This window comes from Phyllostomus discolor, chromosome 12, assembly GCF_004126475.2.
Source record: "Phyllostomus discolor isolate MPI-MPIP mPhyDis1 chromosome 12, mPhyDis1.pri.v3, whole genome shotgun sequence".
In the NCBI taxonomy this organism is placed as follows: Eukaryota; Metazoa; Chordata; class Mammalia; order Chiroptera; family Phyllostomidae; genus Phyllostomus; species Phyllostomus discolor.
Window position 1 is genome coordinate 54,026,919 of NC_040914.2, and position 13,471 is coordinate 54,040,389.

General features: G+C 59.0%; 1 protein-coding gene across 3 annotated transcripts; it reads left to right on the plus strand.

Moving 5' to 3' along the window:
- The first annotated feature begins 645 nt into the window (after positions 1-645).
- LOC114488430 (testis, prostate and placenta expressed) lies at positions 646-8,855 on the plus strand. Of its 3 annotated transcripts, none has more exons than XM_036011892.1 (7): positions 646-1,011; positions 4,460-4,521; positions 4,800-4,974; positions 5,453-5,496; positions 5,755-5,819; positions 6,115-6,147; positions 7,497-7,661. In XM_036011892.1, the coding sequence occupies exons 1-7, from the start codon at positions 789-791 to the stop codon at positions 7,525-7,527; spliced, it is 633 nt and encodes a 210-aa protein (XP_035867785.1). In that variant the 5' UTR covers positions 646-788; the 3' UTR covers positions 7,528-7,661. The 3 variants fall into 3 exon arrangements, with proteins under 3 accessions (XP_035867785.1, XP_028357927.1, XP_035867784.1); XM_028502126.2 differs by having other exon boundaries at positions 650-1,011; positions 5,453-5,514; positions 7,497-7,673; XM_036011891.1 differs by lacking the exon at positions 5,755-5,819 and having other exon boundaries at positions 651-1,011; positions 5,453-5,514; positions 7,497-8,855.
- Positions 8,856-13,471: the final 4,616 nt, after the last annotated feature.

Genomic DNA, 13,471 nt, shown 5'->3' on the forward strand with positions numbered 1-13,471 from the left:
AATCCTTATCACTGGTGTGCCTGAGACCCGTGGCCTGCGGGCCAGCCACCCCCGTCGGTGGGTCAGGATCAGGGAGCGCCCCCTTCCCTCCTCCCCACCCCTTCTCCACTCCCCATGGCCTCTCCCTGCCCCTCCGCGGCCCTAGGTCCTCACCCCCTGTCCACCCACCACCCACCTGCATCTCTCACCACTAACGGGGCTCAGGAAGGAAGCAAGCTGAGTCAACAAATTCTCACTGAAGATGACGTGGCCGAAGGGCTCCTGGGAATACCCGAGTTTTACAGGAAGGCCCTGCCTAGCCAGCACTGCTTTCCCAGCTCACGTCGGTGGTGCCTCTCCCTGTCTTTAAAACGTTTTTGCCTCCCTGTAGAACTCTGAGTAAATGCCAGAGACCTTCGCTGAGGCCCAAAGTCCGTAGTCAGTCACCCAGAGGCATCTGAGCTAAATCTGGGCCCACTTGCTCCTGCTGCTTCCTGCTCACTATTTGAGAACAGACGGAAATGCCACCCCTTTCAGACTGTGCCCTGAATGCCACAGCCCCAGCCTCCCCAGGCGCTTCCCTCAGTCAGCGCCCTTAGCACGTCCCCTGTGTGTCCGTCACGCTGTCTGGGTGTCCCTGCCACCCCACGGGAGCTCCCGAAAAAAGCAGGATCTGGCGTCCGGCGGGTGCTCCACACGTGTGGGACGGCAGACAAGTCAGCCCGGGCCAAGGCCGTGTCCCCGCGTGGGAGGGCGTCTGGCTGGCCTGAGCCCTGGGCGAACCCCTTTGCACCCTCGGCTCCCCAGCCATGGCCCGCATCGTGGACCTGGTGCCCTGGGAGGACGGCTCCACCCACGTGTACGCGTCCCCAGCCATCCTGGTCCCGATGGAGCGGCAGAGAAACCAGCTGGCCGGCGTGAAGCAGCAGCTCTACCACCCGGCCCTGCCCAGCCTGCGCCGCATGGACATGGACTCCGCCAGGGCCTGCCTGTCGGAGGAGCACTGCCGGTCCACCACCTACTGCCGCAAAGGTCGGATCTGGCGCCTCGCCCGCCCCCAACTCTGCCTCCGGCACCGCCTGGACCGGGGCCTTCGGGGAAGGAGTGGGTGCTTTGGAGGAGAGAGATCTGGGAGTGCACGGCCACGAGGGGCAGGTGAAAGCGGTTGAGGGCGAGTCCCAGCTGTGCCACCTCCTGCCCAGCGAGCCTCGCCAGGTCTCGGCCTCTGTCTCCTCAGTAGAAGGGGGCTGGCAGTGGGGCCCGCCCCCCAAGGCGGGTGCAGAGTTAAGGTGAGATAAGGCAGGAGGATTGCTGAGAGTAGCGCCTGGCACCTACTGGGTGCTCGGCAGAGTCGAGCACGTTGCTGTCGTTGCTGCTGCTACTGCTAACGGGGAGAACCGTGCGGAGGTCAGCAGGTGCTGCAGGAGGAGGGACAATAATGGCAACGATACCAGCTTCTGTCCAGTCGTCTCTCCACCTTGGGAAGGGACAGAGACCCTCCTGATGCCTCCCGTGAGTGAGTGAGAGGAGCACGTGGCCCAGGGGAGAACTAACTCTCTGTGGATCGGAAGCTTGGGTGTGGAGGGGAGGGCGCCGCAAGAACACACATGTTCCTGTATTTAGCACCTCGTTCGTGACTGACGCTGTGCTGAGTCCCCAGGGAAACTCAGCGTATTGCAGCTAGAGGGAACAGCATGGGCAGAGGCCTGGAAGGGAAAGGTTGCACGAGGTATTGGGGTGTGGTAGCAGGGGAGGAAAAGGTGAGTGGGGGCAGGAGGAGCAGCAGCTGGGGGCCAGGGCACAGCTCAGGAAGGGCCCTGCGGCTGCGCTCAGGGGCCCCGCCTTTCTCAGGAGGGAAATACAAACCTCTGAAGACTTTAAGCAGAAGAGAGGTCTGAGCGTTGTAGGGGAGAGGGCGGAGGATGACCCAGAGGGACTAGGGGTGGATAATGGGGGAGGGGTCGTGAGGACACTGGCCACAGTCTTTAGGAGGAGTGGCAGTGTCTTGCCACTGGCAAATGTTGTGGAAAGTATTTAAGAGGTAAAAATAACAGGATTTGGTACCGGCGCGATAAAGGGTCAAGAGGGGGGAGCCCAGGACAATACCCCGGTCCCTGGTCCCCGGCCCCACACGTATCAGAGACTGCATGGTAATCACCAGAGGTCCCAGGCAGATCCCTGCAGGGCCAAGATGGGAACTGGGAAGGAGAAGAGGGGCCCCCTCCACAGGGGAGCAGCGACTGGGCCCCTCCCACCCCCACCGCCGCGTGGGAGGTGTCAGCACAGCCGGCAGACCTTCCAATTTCCTGGCTCTTCTTGGGATCCGGGTTTCCAGGGAAAGCTTGCTCATGGTTTAGATACGTATTTGCTCCAAGTACACGCTTCAAAAACAGTGCCTGGGCTACAGGTTTAAAATTCAAAGTGCTGCCACAAGGTACGTTTTACCGAGTCTCCCGTCTCCCCTTCCTCCTGCGCCCACTTGCAGGCAACCGCTCTCAGTTTGAAACTCTCCTCTCGTGGCGACTGCTGCAAACACAAACGTGCATCATGCGACTCACCCACTCTTTACTACGAACATAGTCAGACGTGGAGACAAGTTGAGAGAATAACACTATGAACACCCACTGCCTTCCACCTGCTTCAATTAATGTTTTGCTGTTCTCTCTCTCTCTCTCTCTCTCTCACACACACACACACACACACACACACTTTAACAAGCAGCTCCCAAGGATAGGAACCTCCTACATGACACAATACCATTATCAGATGTGGGAAAGTTAACGATAATTCCATAATATCTAACATTCAGTCCATATTAAAATGTCTTCAATTACCCCCCAAAGATGTCTCTTATAGCTTAATTTTGGGGAGGGGAGGCAGGATTCAATCTAGGATTGGGCATTGCGATTGGTTGTGATGGTGTCTCTTTAGTCATAGGCTGAAACAGTTTCCGTTCTTCCTTCACAATATTTTTTAGAGCCCAAAGCGGTTATGTTGTAGACAGTCCCGCACTGTGGACTGGAGCGAGTGCTTCCTCATGGTGTTCTTTATCCTGGTCATCTATTTTCCGTCACCTAGAAACCAGGTGTGGGGGCTTGCTCAACCAGGTAAAACACTGCTGGCCAGAATCTTTCCCGGGTGACGGGTGCTGTGTTTGCCATAACGCTTCAGCAGGAGGCACAGAACATCATTGTCCCACGATTGATGGTGCTGAGTTTGATGCTTTGGTGACAGTGGTAACCTGAGTGTGTGTCCTTTTCTGCGTCCAATCATCCTGGTTTTAGGCTTTAAAGCAAAGCGTAGCATATGACGTACACTCTTCTATACCTTAGCAGTCCTGTACGGAGAACTTGATTTAAAGATTTATTTATTTTTAATTAATTTATTTATTTTTTAGAGAGGGAAGGGAGGGAGAAGAGAGAGAGAGAGAAACATCAATGTGCGGTTGCTGGGAGTCATGGCCTGCAACCCAGGCATGTGCCCTGACTGGGAATCGAACCTGTGACTCTGTGAACTTGATTTATTTTTGATAGCTGCCTAGTGAGGGTGTATCCTGGCATACTCGGTCTTTTCACGGCAAACACCCGCGTGGGTTCCATCCATTTGCCATCACAAACAGTGCTGGAGCGGGTAAACGTCCTCCCCACGTGAGTTCCCAGTGGGGCTGTTGTAAGACGGGATGGGTTCCCAGAAGCAGGTCTGGGGAGTGAAAAGGTGTGTGTGTCTGTAATTCTGGTGGGTATTGCCAATCGCTTTCTATAGGCCTGTTTCTGATAACTGCACTCACTTTTGGGTTGTGTGCAATCCGATAGGCAAAAATTGGAATCTTATTGTACTTTGAATACATATGCATTTGTCTTACTGTGCAGGAGGCCGAGGGCCTTTTTATATGCTTAAGGGCCATCTGTATTTCTTGTGCTTCTGTGTGAACTCCCTATGCATGTTGGGTACTCATTTTTACCCACTTTTCTTTTATTTTTGCTTTTTTGCTTTTTTGATCTTGACTTCCAGGAGTGCTTTCAGGAATCGGGAACTTGAAACTCATCTGTAAAATAAGTGAAAATATTTTTTTTCCATTTGTCTTTTGAGTTCTCATGTTGTTTTATGCAATGCCAATGTTTATTTTTATGCAGCGAAAGTTACCAATCTTTTCTTTAATAAGGCTCCTGGATTTTGTGTTAGAGTTGGTGTGGCTGTCCCCAACCTAAGGTCAAAAAGAAATTTACCCATATTATCTTCCAGTACTTCTGTGGTTTCATTTTTTTTTATATTGAAATGTTTGATCTAGTTGGAGTTTATTCTGTTTTAAGCCAAGTTAAGTAAAAATCTACTTTATCTTAGATTTTTAAAACTTGTCAAATATATATATATATATATATTTTTTTTTTTTAAAGCAGTATGGGCCACACCTCCCTGTGTGGGTCTGCGCCCCCCGCCCCCCAGTGCTGGTGACATCTCTCCCTCTCTCTTCCTTCTTCAGATGACTTTGACAACGCCTACTTCACTCTCCTTGGTGTCCCCAACAAACCCCTGCAGTGCTTGGTGAGTGTCCTTCACCCCCAGCCCTCGGTTTGCCCAGGGGAAAGGGGCAGAGGCCCCGCCTGCATCCAGCCCCAGGCACCTCTGCTCTTGGGCTCCACTCCGTATACCTCCTCAGCTTCCGCCTCGGGACCCCGGGCCCGTTTCCATCTCCGTCAGGGGCTTCAGGCGCCCCTCGGTCAGATGAGCCGAGTGTCAGCTCCGCCCTCTGGGGTGGCTTGGAGCTGCCTCCCGGGCTTCCGCACCTTCCTCCGCGGCCCTGACTCCCGCCGCTTTGGCAGGACATCACCGCGACGGGCCAGAGGCTCCGCGACAGGTGCCGCGAGGGAAAGCTGGCGCCCATCGCGCCGGGCATCAGCCGGCTGGACTGGCCCTGCTTCGTGCGCGCCTTCGAGGACTGGTCCCGTTTCGTGTCCTCTGCCAGAGAGTTCAGGCTGCCCCCCTCGAGCAAGAAGGGTCAGTCTACCCGGCGCCGGGGCTGCCCTGGGCGGGAGAGCAGCCGAGCAGCGGGGACCCTGGGGTCCGGCCCTGGAGTGCGGACTGCGGATGGGGACCTCGGGGTGGGGTGAGGCGGGGCGGGCTCCAGCGAGCACAGGGTGGGGAAGCTGGGGGCAGTCGGGGCAGAGCTAAGACGGACTGAGGGACATGGACAAGGGACTCGTCTTAGGGACAGGGTGGAAGCCAGGTTCGGGCGCAGAGCCGCTGGGGCTGGGGCTGAGGGCAGAGTGGGTTCTGCGACCCACTGAGCAGGATCTGGAGGCGGGACTTGCTCTGGCGAGTGGTAGAGGTGGGACCAAGTCCATGAGCAGGTGTGGGCGGGGCCTTATCCAGGGGCGGGGCTCCAGTGAGAGCCGGGCCAGAGATTGTCCTGGCCCCGGGGAGGGGGGCTGGGGACTGGGGAGCTAGGGGCGGAAGGCCCGCACTGTCTCCCCAGCCGAGAGTTTCAGCGGCTACGCGGTGCGGCACTTGAAGCCGGAGGTGACCCAGAACTGGCGGGTAGGGAAGGTTCTGCGCCGACGTGTCCCTGGGGGCCGGGCAGGGTGAGGAGGGGCAGCGGCCAACCCGGGATGGGGTGCGGGGAAAGGAGGGGAGACCGCGAGCGGGGTCCCCCAACCCCCAGGGCTAACATGCCCGCAGAGAGTGCTGTGCCGGGGGCGTGAGTGGGAGCCGTGGGCTTCCCCCAGCCCTGCCTCCCCGGCTCACCGACCACCCTCCCCGTCCCTCTGGCCCGCCCAGTACTGTCTCAACCAGAACCCCAGCCTGGACCGATACGGACAGAAGCCCTTGCCCTACGATTCCCTGTGAGTGAGGCCGCAGGCCCGGGACCCCTGTGAGGCCTGGGAAAAGTCGGTCAGCCCCAATACCCCACAACAAAGTCGCAATTTCAAAACGAATTGATTGTTTACACCTGCTAAATGCAACACCCTGTCCTCCGGTCCCTGGCAACGGCACCCTTTGGGGGTGGAGGCATTTAGGTGGGGCGAAGGGGCGGTGTAACCCTTCTGGGGGCATGGTGCCTCCCCAGAGAAGAGTGAGGTTCCCTGAGATGGGGGTGTACCTCCCCACCTCTGGCTCACCCCGCTCCCTCCTCCACAGGAACACTTTCCGCCACTTCGGATCCTACTACAGGTAGGGGCTGACCCCACCACCCGCCCTGCCCCACACCTGGCTGCCGCCAGCTCCTCGGATCTCAGACCCCTGCTCTGCCCTCAGGTCCTGGTCCTGACCAGGGAGGCTCCAAAGGATTGATAGCCCCCATGGTGTCAGAGACGGAGGAAGAGGAGGGAGGGAGGGAGAGAGAGAGAGAGAGAGAAACCGAGTCCCTCCTGAGAGGCCCGGCACAGCCCACCTGGAGAGGGAGGGAGCTGACAGCCTGTCCCACCCAACTTGTCCCTGAGGAGGCCAAGAGTGGGGGTGAGGGGTCACCTGGAAGGCGCACAGGGGCCAGAAGAGCAGACAGACGTAAGAAACTTGGTGGAAAGAGCCAAGGCTCTGCCTTCCAGGACGCCGAGAGGTGTCCAGAGCTGGAGCTAGTGTTCCCTGCTGGAGCGGCAACACATCCAGGCATCTCTCCGTAACTACGCCACCTCCCACCTCTCCAGCCCCCTTCCCTGCCTGTCTGCAGTCTCCTCCTCCGGGGTGTGACCCAAAGCCCCAGCAGAGCCAAGCACTCCACCCCTGAGCTTGCGCTATTTCAGCATCTAGCTAATCCTTCGGTAGCTGGAAAACTTCTCTTCAGTCTTTTTTTTTTAAGATTTTATTTATTTATTTTTAGAGAGGGAAGGGAGGGAGAAAGAGAGAGAGAGAGAGAAATGTGCGGTTGCTGGGGGTCATGGCCTGCAACCCAGGCATGTGCCCTGACTGGGAGTCGAACCTGGGACACTTTGGTTCCCAGCCCGCGCTCAATCCACTGAGCTACGCCAGCCAGGGCTCCTCTTCAGTCTTTAAAGCCCTACCCGGAGGTCCCATCCGTGAAGCCTTCCCTGACGGAGGGTCTGCCTCTCCCCTCCAGCTCAAACCCCTCCGTCCACCTGTCACCACACATGTGTACCCCATGGGATGGCACACAGACTGTGGCGTTGTAATGACTGATGGAAAGCGTGCCTTCCCTCACCCGCCCTGCGCACAGCCAAGGGGACCCTTGCTAGATTTTTTTACCACTGTCTAATGCCTGCCAGGGGAGGGTCACAGAAAAACTGAAAACGAGTAAAGCCGTGCGGCTGGGGGTCGCCAGGAGGTGGGGATAAGGCAGACTGGAAGGGAGGGGCTTGGAAGTCAAGCAGAGCCACGGAAAACACATCAAAGGAAGTAGGGAGGCATTAAAGGTCCTTGAGCCACGGAGAGACAGGGTGGAAGCTGTGTTTTCAGAGCTCTGAGGCCAGGAGGGTGGGTTTTGCGGGGCAGCCTAGAGGAGGACAGCCTGATCTTTCTCCAGGATACCCCGGAGGCCCCCACCTTGCCCCTGTTTCTCTCCACAGTCGTTCCAATTACCTAATTCCCTGGCGTTAACCTGCGGAAGGAGGCTGACGCCCAGGAGGCTGACCCCCAGGCTGCCGGACCACGCCCCCTCAGGTTCCCCAGCAGGACAGAGGGTGAACGGTGGCCTCCCCCATCTCCCCCAGAGTTCAGCCTGACCTGAAATAAACCTATTGTTCCCACAGGGAGGTGTTGTGTGTCTGTGTGTGTGTGCATGTGTTGGGGGGAGGGGGGTCAGGACCTGTCTTCTGCCCTGTTGTCATCAAAGCCCCCTGCTTGGGACAAAGAGATGGGCAACATGGTCCCTCGCCTTGCTGGAGACAGACACTCTTCCTCAGCCTCTCTGAGTGGGGTTACCCCGGACGTGGCCCCGGAGCTTCCACGCCCCGCCCCCCAGGATGGCACGCCTGTCTTTCCGTCGGCTGCTGGGCGGACAGCAGGGAAGGAGTCGGCCTCCGGTCCAGCCCTGGGGCTCAGAGCGAGTCCCAGCGCTGGACACGGTGCTCACGTATCATTGGTGCTCAGCGTTTGTAGCATACTTCCCAGAACGGGCATGTTTTGTTTAACCGTGTGCTGTTGTCTGGTATGCAGACCCAGCCTGCCTGCCTTAGAGACTCAAGGCTGATCTTAATTTCTTTTAGGGGTGGAGGTGATGATCGTTACCCTTACAGCAAGGTGCGGGACCATGGTGTCCACCTCTTTGTCCCGAGTAGGGGGCCCTGATGACAATAGCACAGAAGATGGGGGCGGGGAGGGGGAGCAGACAGGAAATGGTAAGCAGGTCAGGTCACAGAGCCCCTTCCTCCTCAGAGCCCTGCCGAGAAGGTGGCCAGTGCCCCCCCCACCCCGTTTCATGCAGGAAGAAGCCCTTTCCTCCGAGTCCAGCAGACAGTCAGCCTGGCTTGAGCCTTGGGAAGCCATTGACAGAGCCCCTTGGGTGTCAAGGCCACATTCTGTGGCCCTGAGTGTCCCCTCCAACGTGCCAATGCCGAGAAGAGATCGCCTAACAGGCTCGCAGCGGGGGCGCCGGAGTCCTGGCCGGAGTGATATTGGGGACATCCAGAGAACACGCCAGAGGGAATCAAGTGCCTGGAGCCCTTCCTGGCCCCGCTTCCCCGAGGCCAAGTGACTGACTGGGCAAGTCCCTCCAGGAATGCGATCCAGCAGACGGTTGAGGCCTTGCCAGGGGCCGTGCTGGGTGCCGGAGGGACACAGACCAGATACCATCTCTGTCTGCCTTTGAAGCGCTTCCCGTCCAGCTGCCTCGGAGCTGAAGGCAGGAGGTAAGAATGTGGAGGCCGTGTTCCTCGAGCCCTAGAGCTGTGAGTGGTGACCCGCACCGGCCATTCGAACAGGTTCGTGCCCACGACTGAACCCTCGTGCCACAGACATGAGAACGTGTGCCCAGGGATAAAGGAAATGCAGAGCAGCTGAGCATTAACAAGCCTGCGTTAGCACGTGCTTTCCATTTTTCAAGTGCAAGGCCATGTACTAAGCACTTTGCAGGCCCCATGGGGTGGGTAATTATATACCTGTTTTACAGATGACGAAAGGGTTGGCGAGGCTAGGTGACTGGCCCAAGGTCACAGAGAGGGTGGCTGGCAGAGCTGGGAACTGAAGCCAGCCTGCCTGAGCCCCAAGCCTGTAGCCCCCACAGTCTACTGCCTTCCTGCTTTGAGAGAGATGCAAGCCAAGCGTGGGGAGAAAACCCAGGGGGGCTTCTTGGAGGTGGGGACATTTGACCTGGGCTTGGCAGGAGATACCCCACCAGAAAGCTCTCTGGGAGTTGCTGGCAGTGGTGGGTTCTGCAGGTTAAAAGTCCCACCCAGAGGCCGAGAAATGGAGAGCCCTGCCCCCACCCAGCAGGGCTACTCTCTCTGGCCTAAAAGGCCCCTCGCCTCGGGGCCTCTTTGCTCATCATAAATAGATTACATCAGAAACTGTCCCTGCATCGACTGCCTTGGGGACAGCCCAGCTTCCATGGCCTCAACTCCAGGCCTTCCTGGCCAGACCCCAGTCTACAACCTGGGCCCTGGGCCTGGACCTTCTACCCCAGCACTGACCTCACCACCATCTCCAGGTAGCTCCAAACACCGCAGACTCCGGTCTGCTTCCTAACCTTTGCTCAAAGCCTTCCTTGCCCCTGGAACGTGCTTTCCCCGTCTCTGTCTGTCCGATCCCACCCTTTCTTCCAGGCAGGCCTCCCTCAATTCCTCCCTTCTCCCCCCATTCTTCCCGCAAGTCTATAAGGACAGGAGCCAAAGCTGAGTCAGAGAGACTGACTCCTAGCCTCCGGCTCTCAGGGAATACTGAACTTACCAGCTTCTCTTATCTCTCCAAGTGGACCTGGGGTGGGGCCGGGGCCTCCCAGAACAAAGACACTGACCTGGACTAGATGAAACCCCAGCTGCGGAGCAGTCCTTGCTGTCCTGGGGCCGGCAGTGAGGGAGGACCAGGGTCCTGGCTGAGGGTGGCGGTGGGGGTGTCAGGGCCAGGGAGGACTCTCCCAGGGAATGTTTCAGACTGAATAGCAGCAGCTTTGACATTCCTGATCCTACCTTTTAACACACGAACACCTCAAAACTGTCTCATCTGAAGTTCTTGCTTCACTGGCTCACCGCCTGGCAAACAGTAATGCTGGTAGGTGAGCAAAGGCAGGAAATGCATACCAGGGCGGGGATGGGCAGGCACACAGTGACCGGGAGACCCCACAGGCCCTTCCCCACCCAGGCTCTCCCTTTGACCTTCTTTTCTGGCCCTGAGGAGGACCAAGCATTCCAGCCAGAATCTGAGAATCTGCAGAAGATCAGGAGCAGCCAAGGCTTTTCCTGGAGGCATGACCTTTGAGAAACAAAGAAAGCAGCTTGGGGATGGGATGCAGAGCTTATCACAGGTGGCCTGGCCCAGGCTGGGGCCCTGAGCAAAGTTGCAAGGCCGGAGCAGGCAGTCTCTGGCCTGAGGCCTGCTCTGAAGGAGGGAAGGGGGGTGGTGCCGGGAGGTCAGGACGGAGGACTGGGGACAGAGAAGGCTGCCACAAGGAGCCTGCGGGGCCTGGGCTCTTTACAAAGCTGCCTCTGCACAGATGGGAAGTCAACCCCTCAAGGAAGCAGGCCAGAGGGCTGGCCACCCCCTCTGCCTGCTAGGGAAGGGCTTCCCTCCTCCCCTGGCCAGGCCCAGCCCTAGCCCCAGCCCCAGCCCCAGCCCCAGGCCTGGTCCAGTCCCGGTCATTGTTCCGGCTTCCTGGTTAACAAAGAGCAGGTTTGGAGCCAGAGGCCTGTGAGGTTCAGAGCCCAGGGCTGTTCCCGCCCCGCTGCCTGTCCCCCTACCTGGCCGGCCCCCACAGCTCCAGGCCACTTGCATCACTAGCTGTATGGCTTTGGGCAGTCCCTGGATATCTCGAGGGTCGGCACCAAGGAATGCCCAGGTCTGCCCGGCCCATCTCACAGAGATGGTAAGAGGCTCAGGCCAGCTGGGGGACGGGAAAGGTCTTGGGGACAGGGTGTCGGGGGAGGGTGGGGGCAGCCCAGGCATTCAAATCAGAGAGCTCAGCTGGCTCCCTTGTGCCCCTGCCCTGCTGTCCTGAGCGCCCACTCTGTGTCCAGCATGCTGCACAGGTCGTCTCCTGGCGCCCTCACCCCCAGCCCAGAACTGAGCGTCACCAGCTCCGTTTCACAGATGCAGGAAACGAGGCTCAGAGAAGGCCAACCACCTGCCCAAAGCCTTATCACCAATGAGCGGCAGAGGCAGGACACTGGCCAGCTCGGGCTGTGGGGCCCTCACCCACAACACCATGCCACTGCCACCCTGGCTCATGGGCTCCACTTCTGGAGTGCAGGGTCCCCTCCCACTGAGTACAGAGCCAGCCACACAGTGGGAGCTTGACACAGCAGCCAGGACGATGGGCTCCAGAGGGAAGTTGTCTTTGGTGGCCTGCCCTGCCCTGGCAGTGACTTGGGGAACCTGGGAGAATGCCCCCCCAACCCCCACCTGCACCCCTTACCCAATGCAGTGCCTCCTCCCACAGCCGTCAGGAATTACTAACCCCAAAATGTAAAAGCCCACATCAGCCTCTCCCCCTCGCCCCTCCCGGCTCTGGCTCTCATCCAGGGGTCGCCCCTCACGCCCAGGTGCCGCCCTCTTGGCGCACTGTCCGTGGTTGGGGCCGTTGGGGCCACGGGAATGACTGCCCAGAGACTAAAGAGGAGAGCTCTGGTCTGTAGCCCCAGTCACAGGGCAGTTCCCCCCGGAAATGCTGTGCTCTAAGAAGAGAGCCACGTCGGACATGGGACAGGCGAGAGGCACCCGTGTGCGGCCAGGTGCACGCACAGCTGCTGAAGCCGCTTTGCGCTGTTCCTGTCCCTTACAACCCAGACAGACCAGATGAGGACAGGAGGGCAGCAGGCTGTGGGGGCCAGGAAAGACCAGGAGGGGAAAAGCAGATACAGGTGGGTGTCATCACCTCCCCAGAATCAGAGCCTTAGACCTGTAAGGACCCTCAGAGGTCAGGGGTCAAGACCTCTGCTTCAGACGGGGAATCGAGGGGCAGAGACCTACCTGCCTGCCTCTCTTGTTATCAGAGGGCTGGGGCTTGAAACGGAGCATCCAGGCTCCCAGGCCAGGGCCCCACGCACGGCCCTGGTTTGGGCCCAGGCTGCAGCGCGGAGGCTGAGGGCCACAGGGGTGCCGACGAAGGAAGAAAGTCACTGCGGGCCCCACATGGGCTCAGCCACACCCAGCCAGGGCTCCTCCTGCCTCTGGCCCACGCAGACCATCGTCCATTCAGGAAGGGCAACCTGAAGCCTGGCCCGACGCAAAGGACCCTGGGCCTCCCCTTGCTGAGCAGTGTCCTCCTGCCGGAAGGAGCCTCCGTGGCTTCCCCAGGGCGGGGGGCCTCGCCAGACCACACACAGAGGGAATGAGAAGTGTGGGGTCCGGGTCATATCTGGGGGCCCCCAGCCTTGCCACTAAGCCTTCTGCACCCATTTTTGGGCCCCTGCATCATGGGCAGCTCCCTGTCCTAGACTTTCTACCCTCAACCATCACCCCCACCCCCGGGACAGGGTGTCCCTGCTGACCACCCTCCACTGGCTCTGAGATGCCCACACCTGGGGAGGTTGTCTCTCCCTCTCCCCCAGGCCCACCCTTGCCTTTGAGAAATGGAGAAGGCTGAGGGGCAGCTGGCCCTGGGGAGACAGGGGTGGAGCACAGAAGGAAAGGGGTGCCGGAGGAGGGCTGAGAGGGGGCGTGGTGGGGCCGGGCCGCAGACAGACCACCGTGCAGCAGGGCCCGTGGAGGTGGGTGAGAGCGGGCGGTCCTCTGGAGCAGGGCCCGGCAGGACCGCTGCTGCTCCCGGCGTGCCCTGGGCAAGCTCTCGTGCTTCCCGGGCCCAGTTCCCGGCCTCCAGCCGTCTGTGGGCGGCTGACCCCTCACAGCCCAGCTCCCTTCACAGGGGCTGCAGTTAAACCCCGAGGGGGTCCACAGGCTGAGGGGCCATTTCCGAGGGTCCCGGGTGTCTGCGGCTGGCACCCTCAGCGTCTTCACGGCTTCCCCACCGGGGCCTCCGTGCACGAGTCCCTTCAGCCCTCGCAACAGCCAAGCAAGGGACGGGTGCCCCTCCCCACTTTACAGATGAGGCGCCTGGGAGTTCCCACACTGACCTGTCCGAAGTCACGCAAACCGAACGTCCAAAACTCAGGATTCGAACCCGGCCTCCATCCCAATCTGGAGCCTGCCACCCTGGCCCACACCCCCCTCCCCCCTCACCACGCCCCCTCACGCCCCGAGGAAGAAGCAGCAGAACACGGGGTGCTTTGGTCTGTGATGGTCAGTGTCTTTACTTCTAAAGCGTACATTGGACTCACTATATATTAACATCAAAAGGGGCTATCTAAAATGAAGTCATTCTTTTTAAAAACCCGAATCCTCACATTTTTTTTATGTAAGACCCAAAATGGCATGAAATCAAACTATACAATGT

What these genes read in the sequence shown, in the direction of transcription:
- LOC114488430 (XM_036011891.1), top strand. Translation starts at nt 789, where the DNA reads ATGGCCCGCATCGTGGACCTGGTGCCCTGGGAGGACGGCTCCACCCAC. An exon ending in CACCACCTACTGCCGCAAAG is followed by an intron (nt 1,012 to 4,459) that starts GTCGGATCTGGC and finishes TTCCTTCTTCAG; the next exon opens with ATGACTTTGACAACGCCTAC. An exon ending in ACAAACCCCTGCAGTGCTTG is followed by an intron (nt 4,522 to 4,799) that starts GTGAGTGTCCTT and finishes CCGCTTTGGCAG; the next exon opens with GACATCACCGCGACGGGCCA.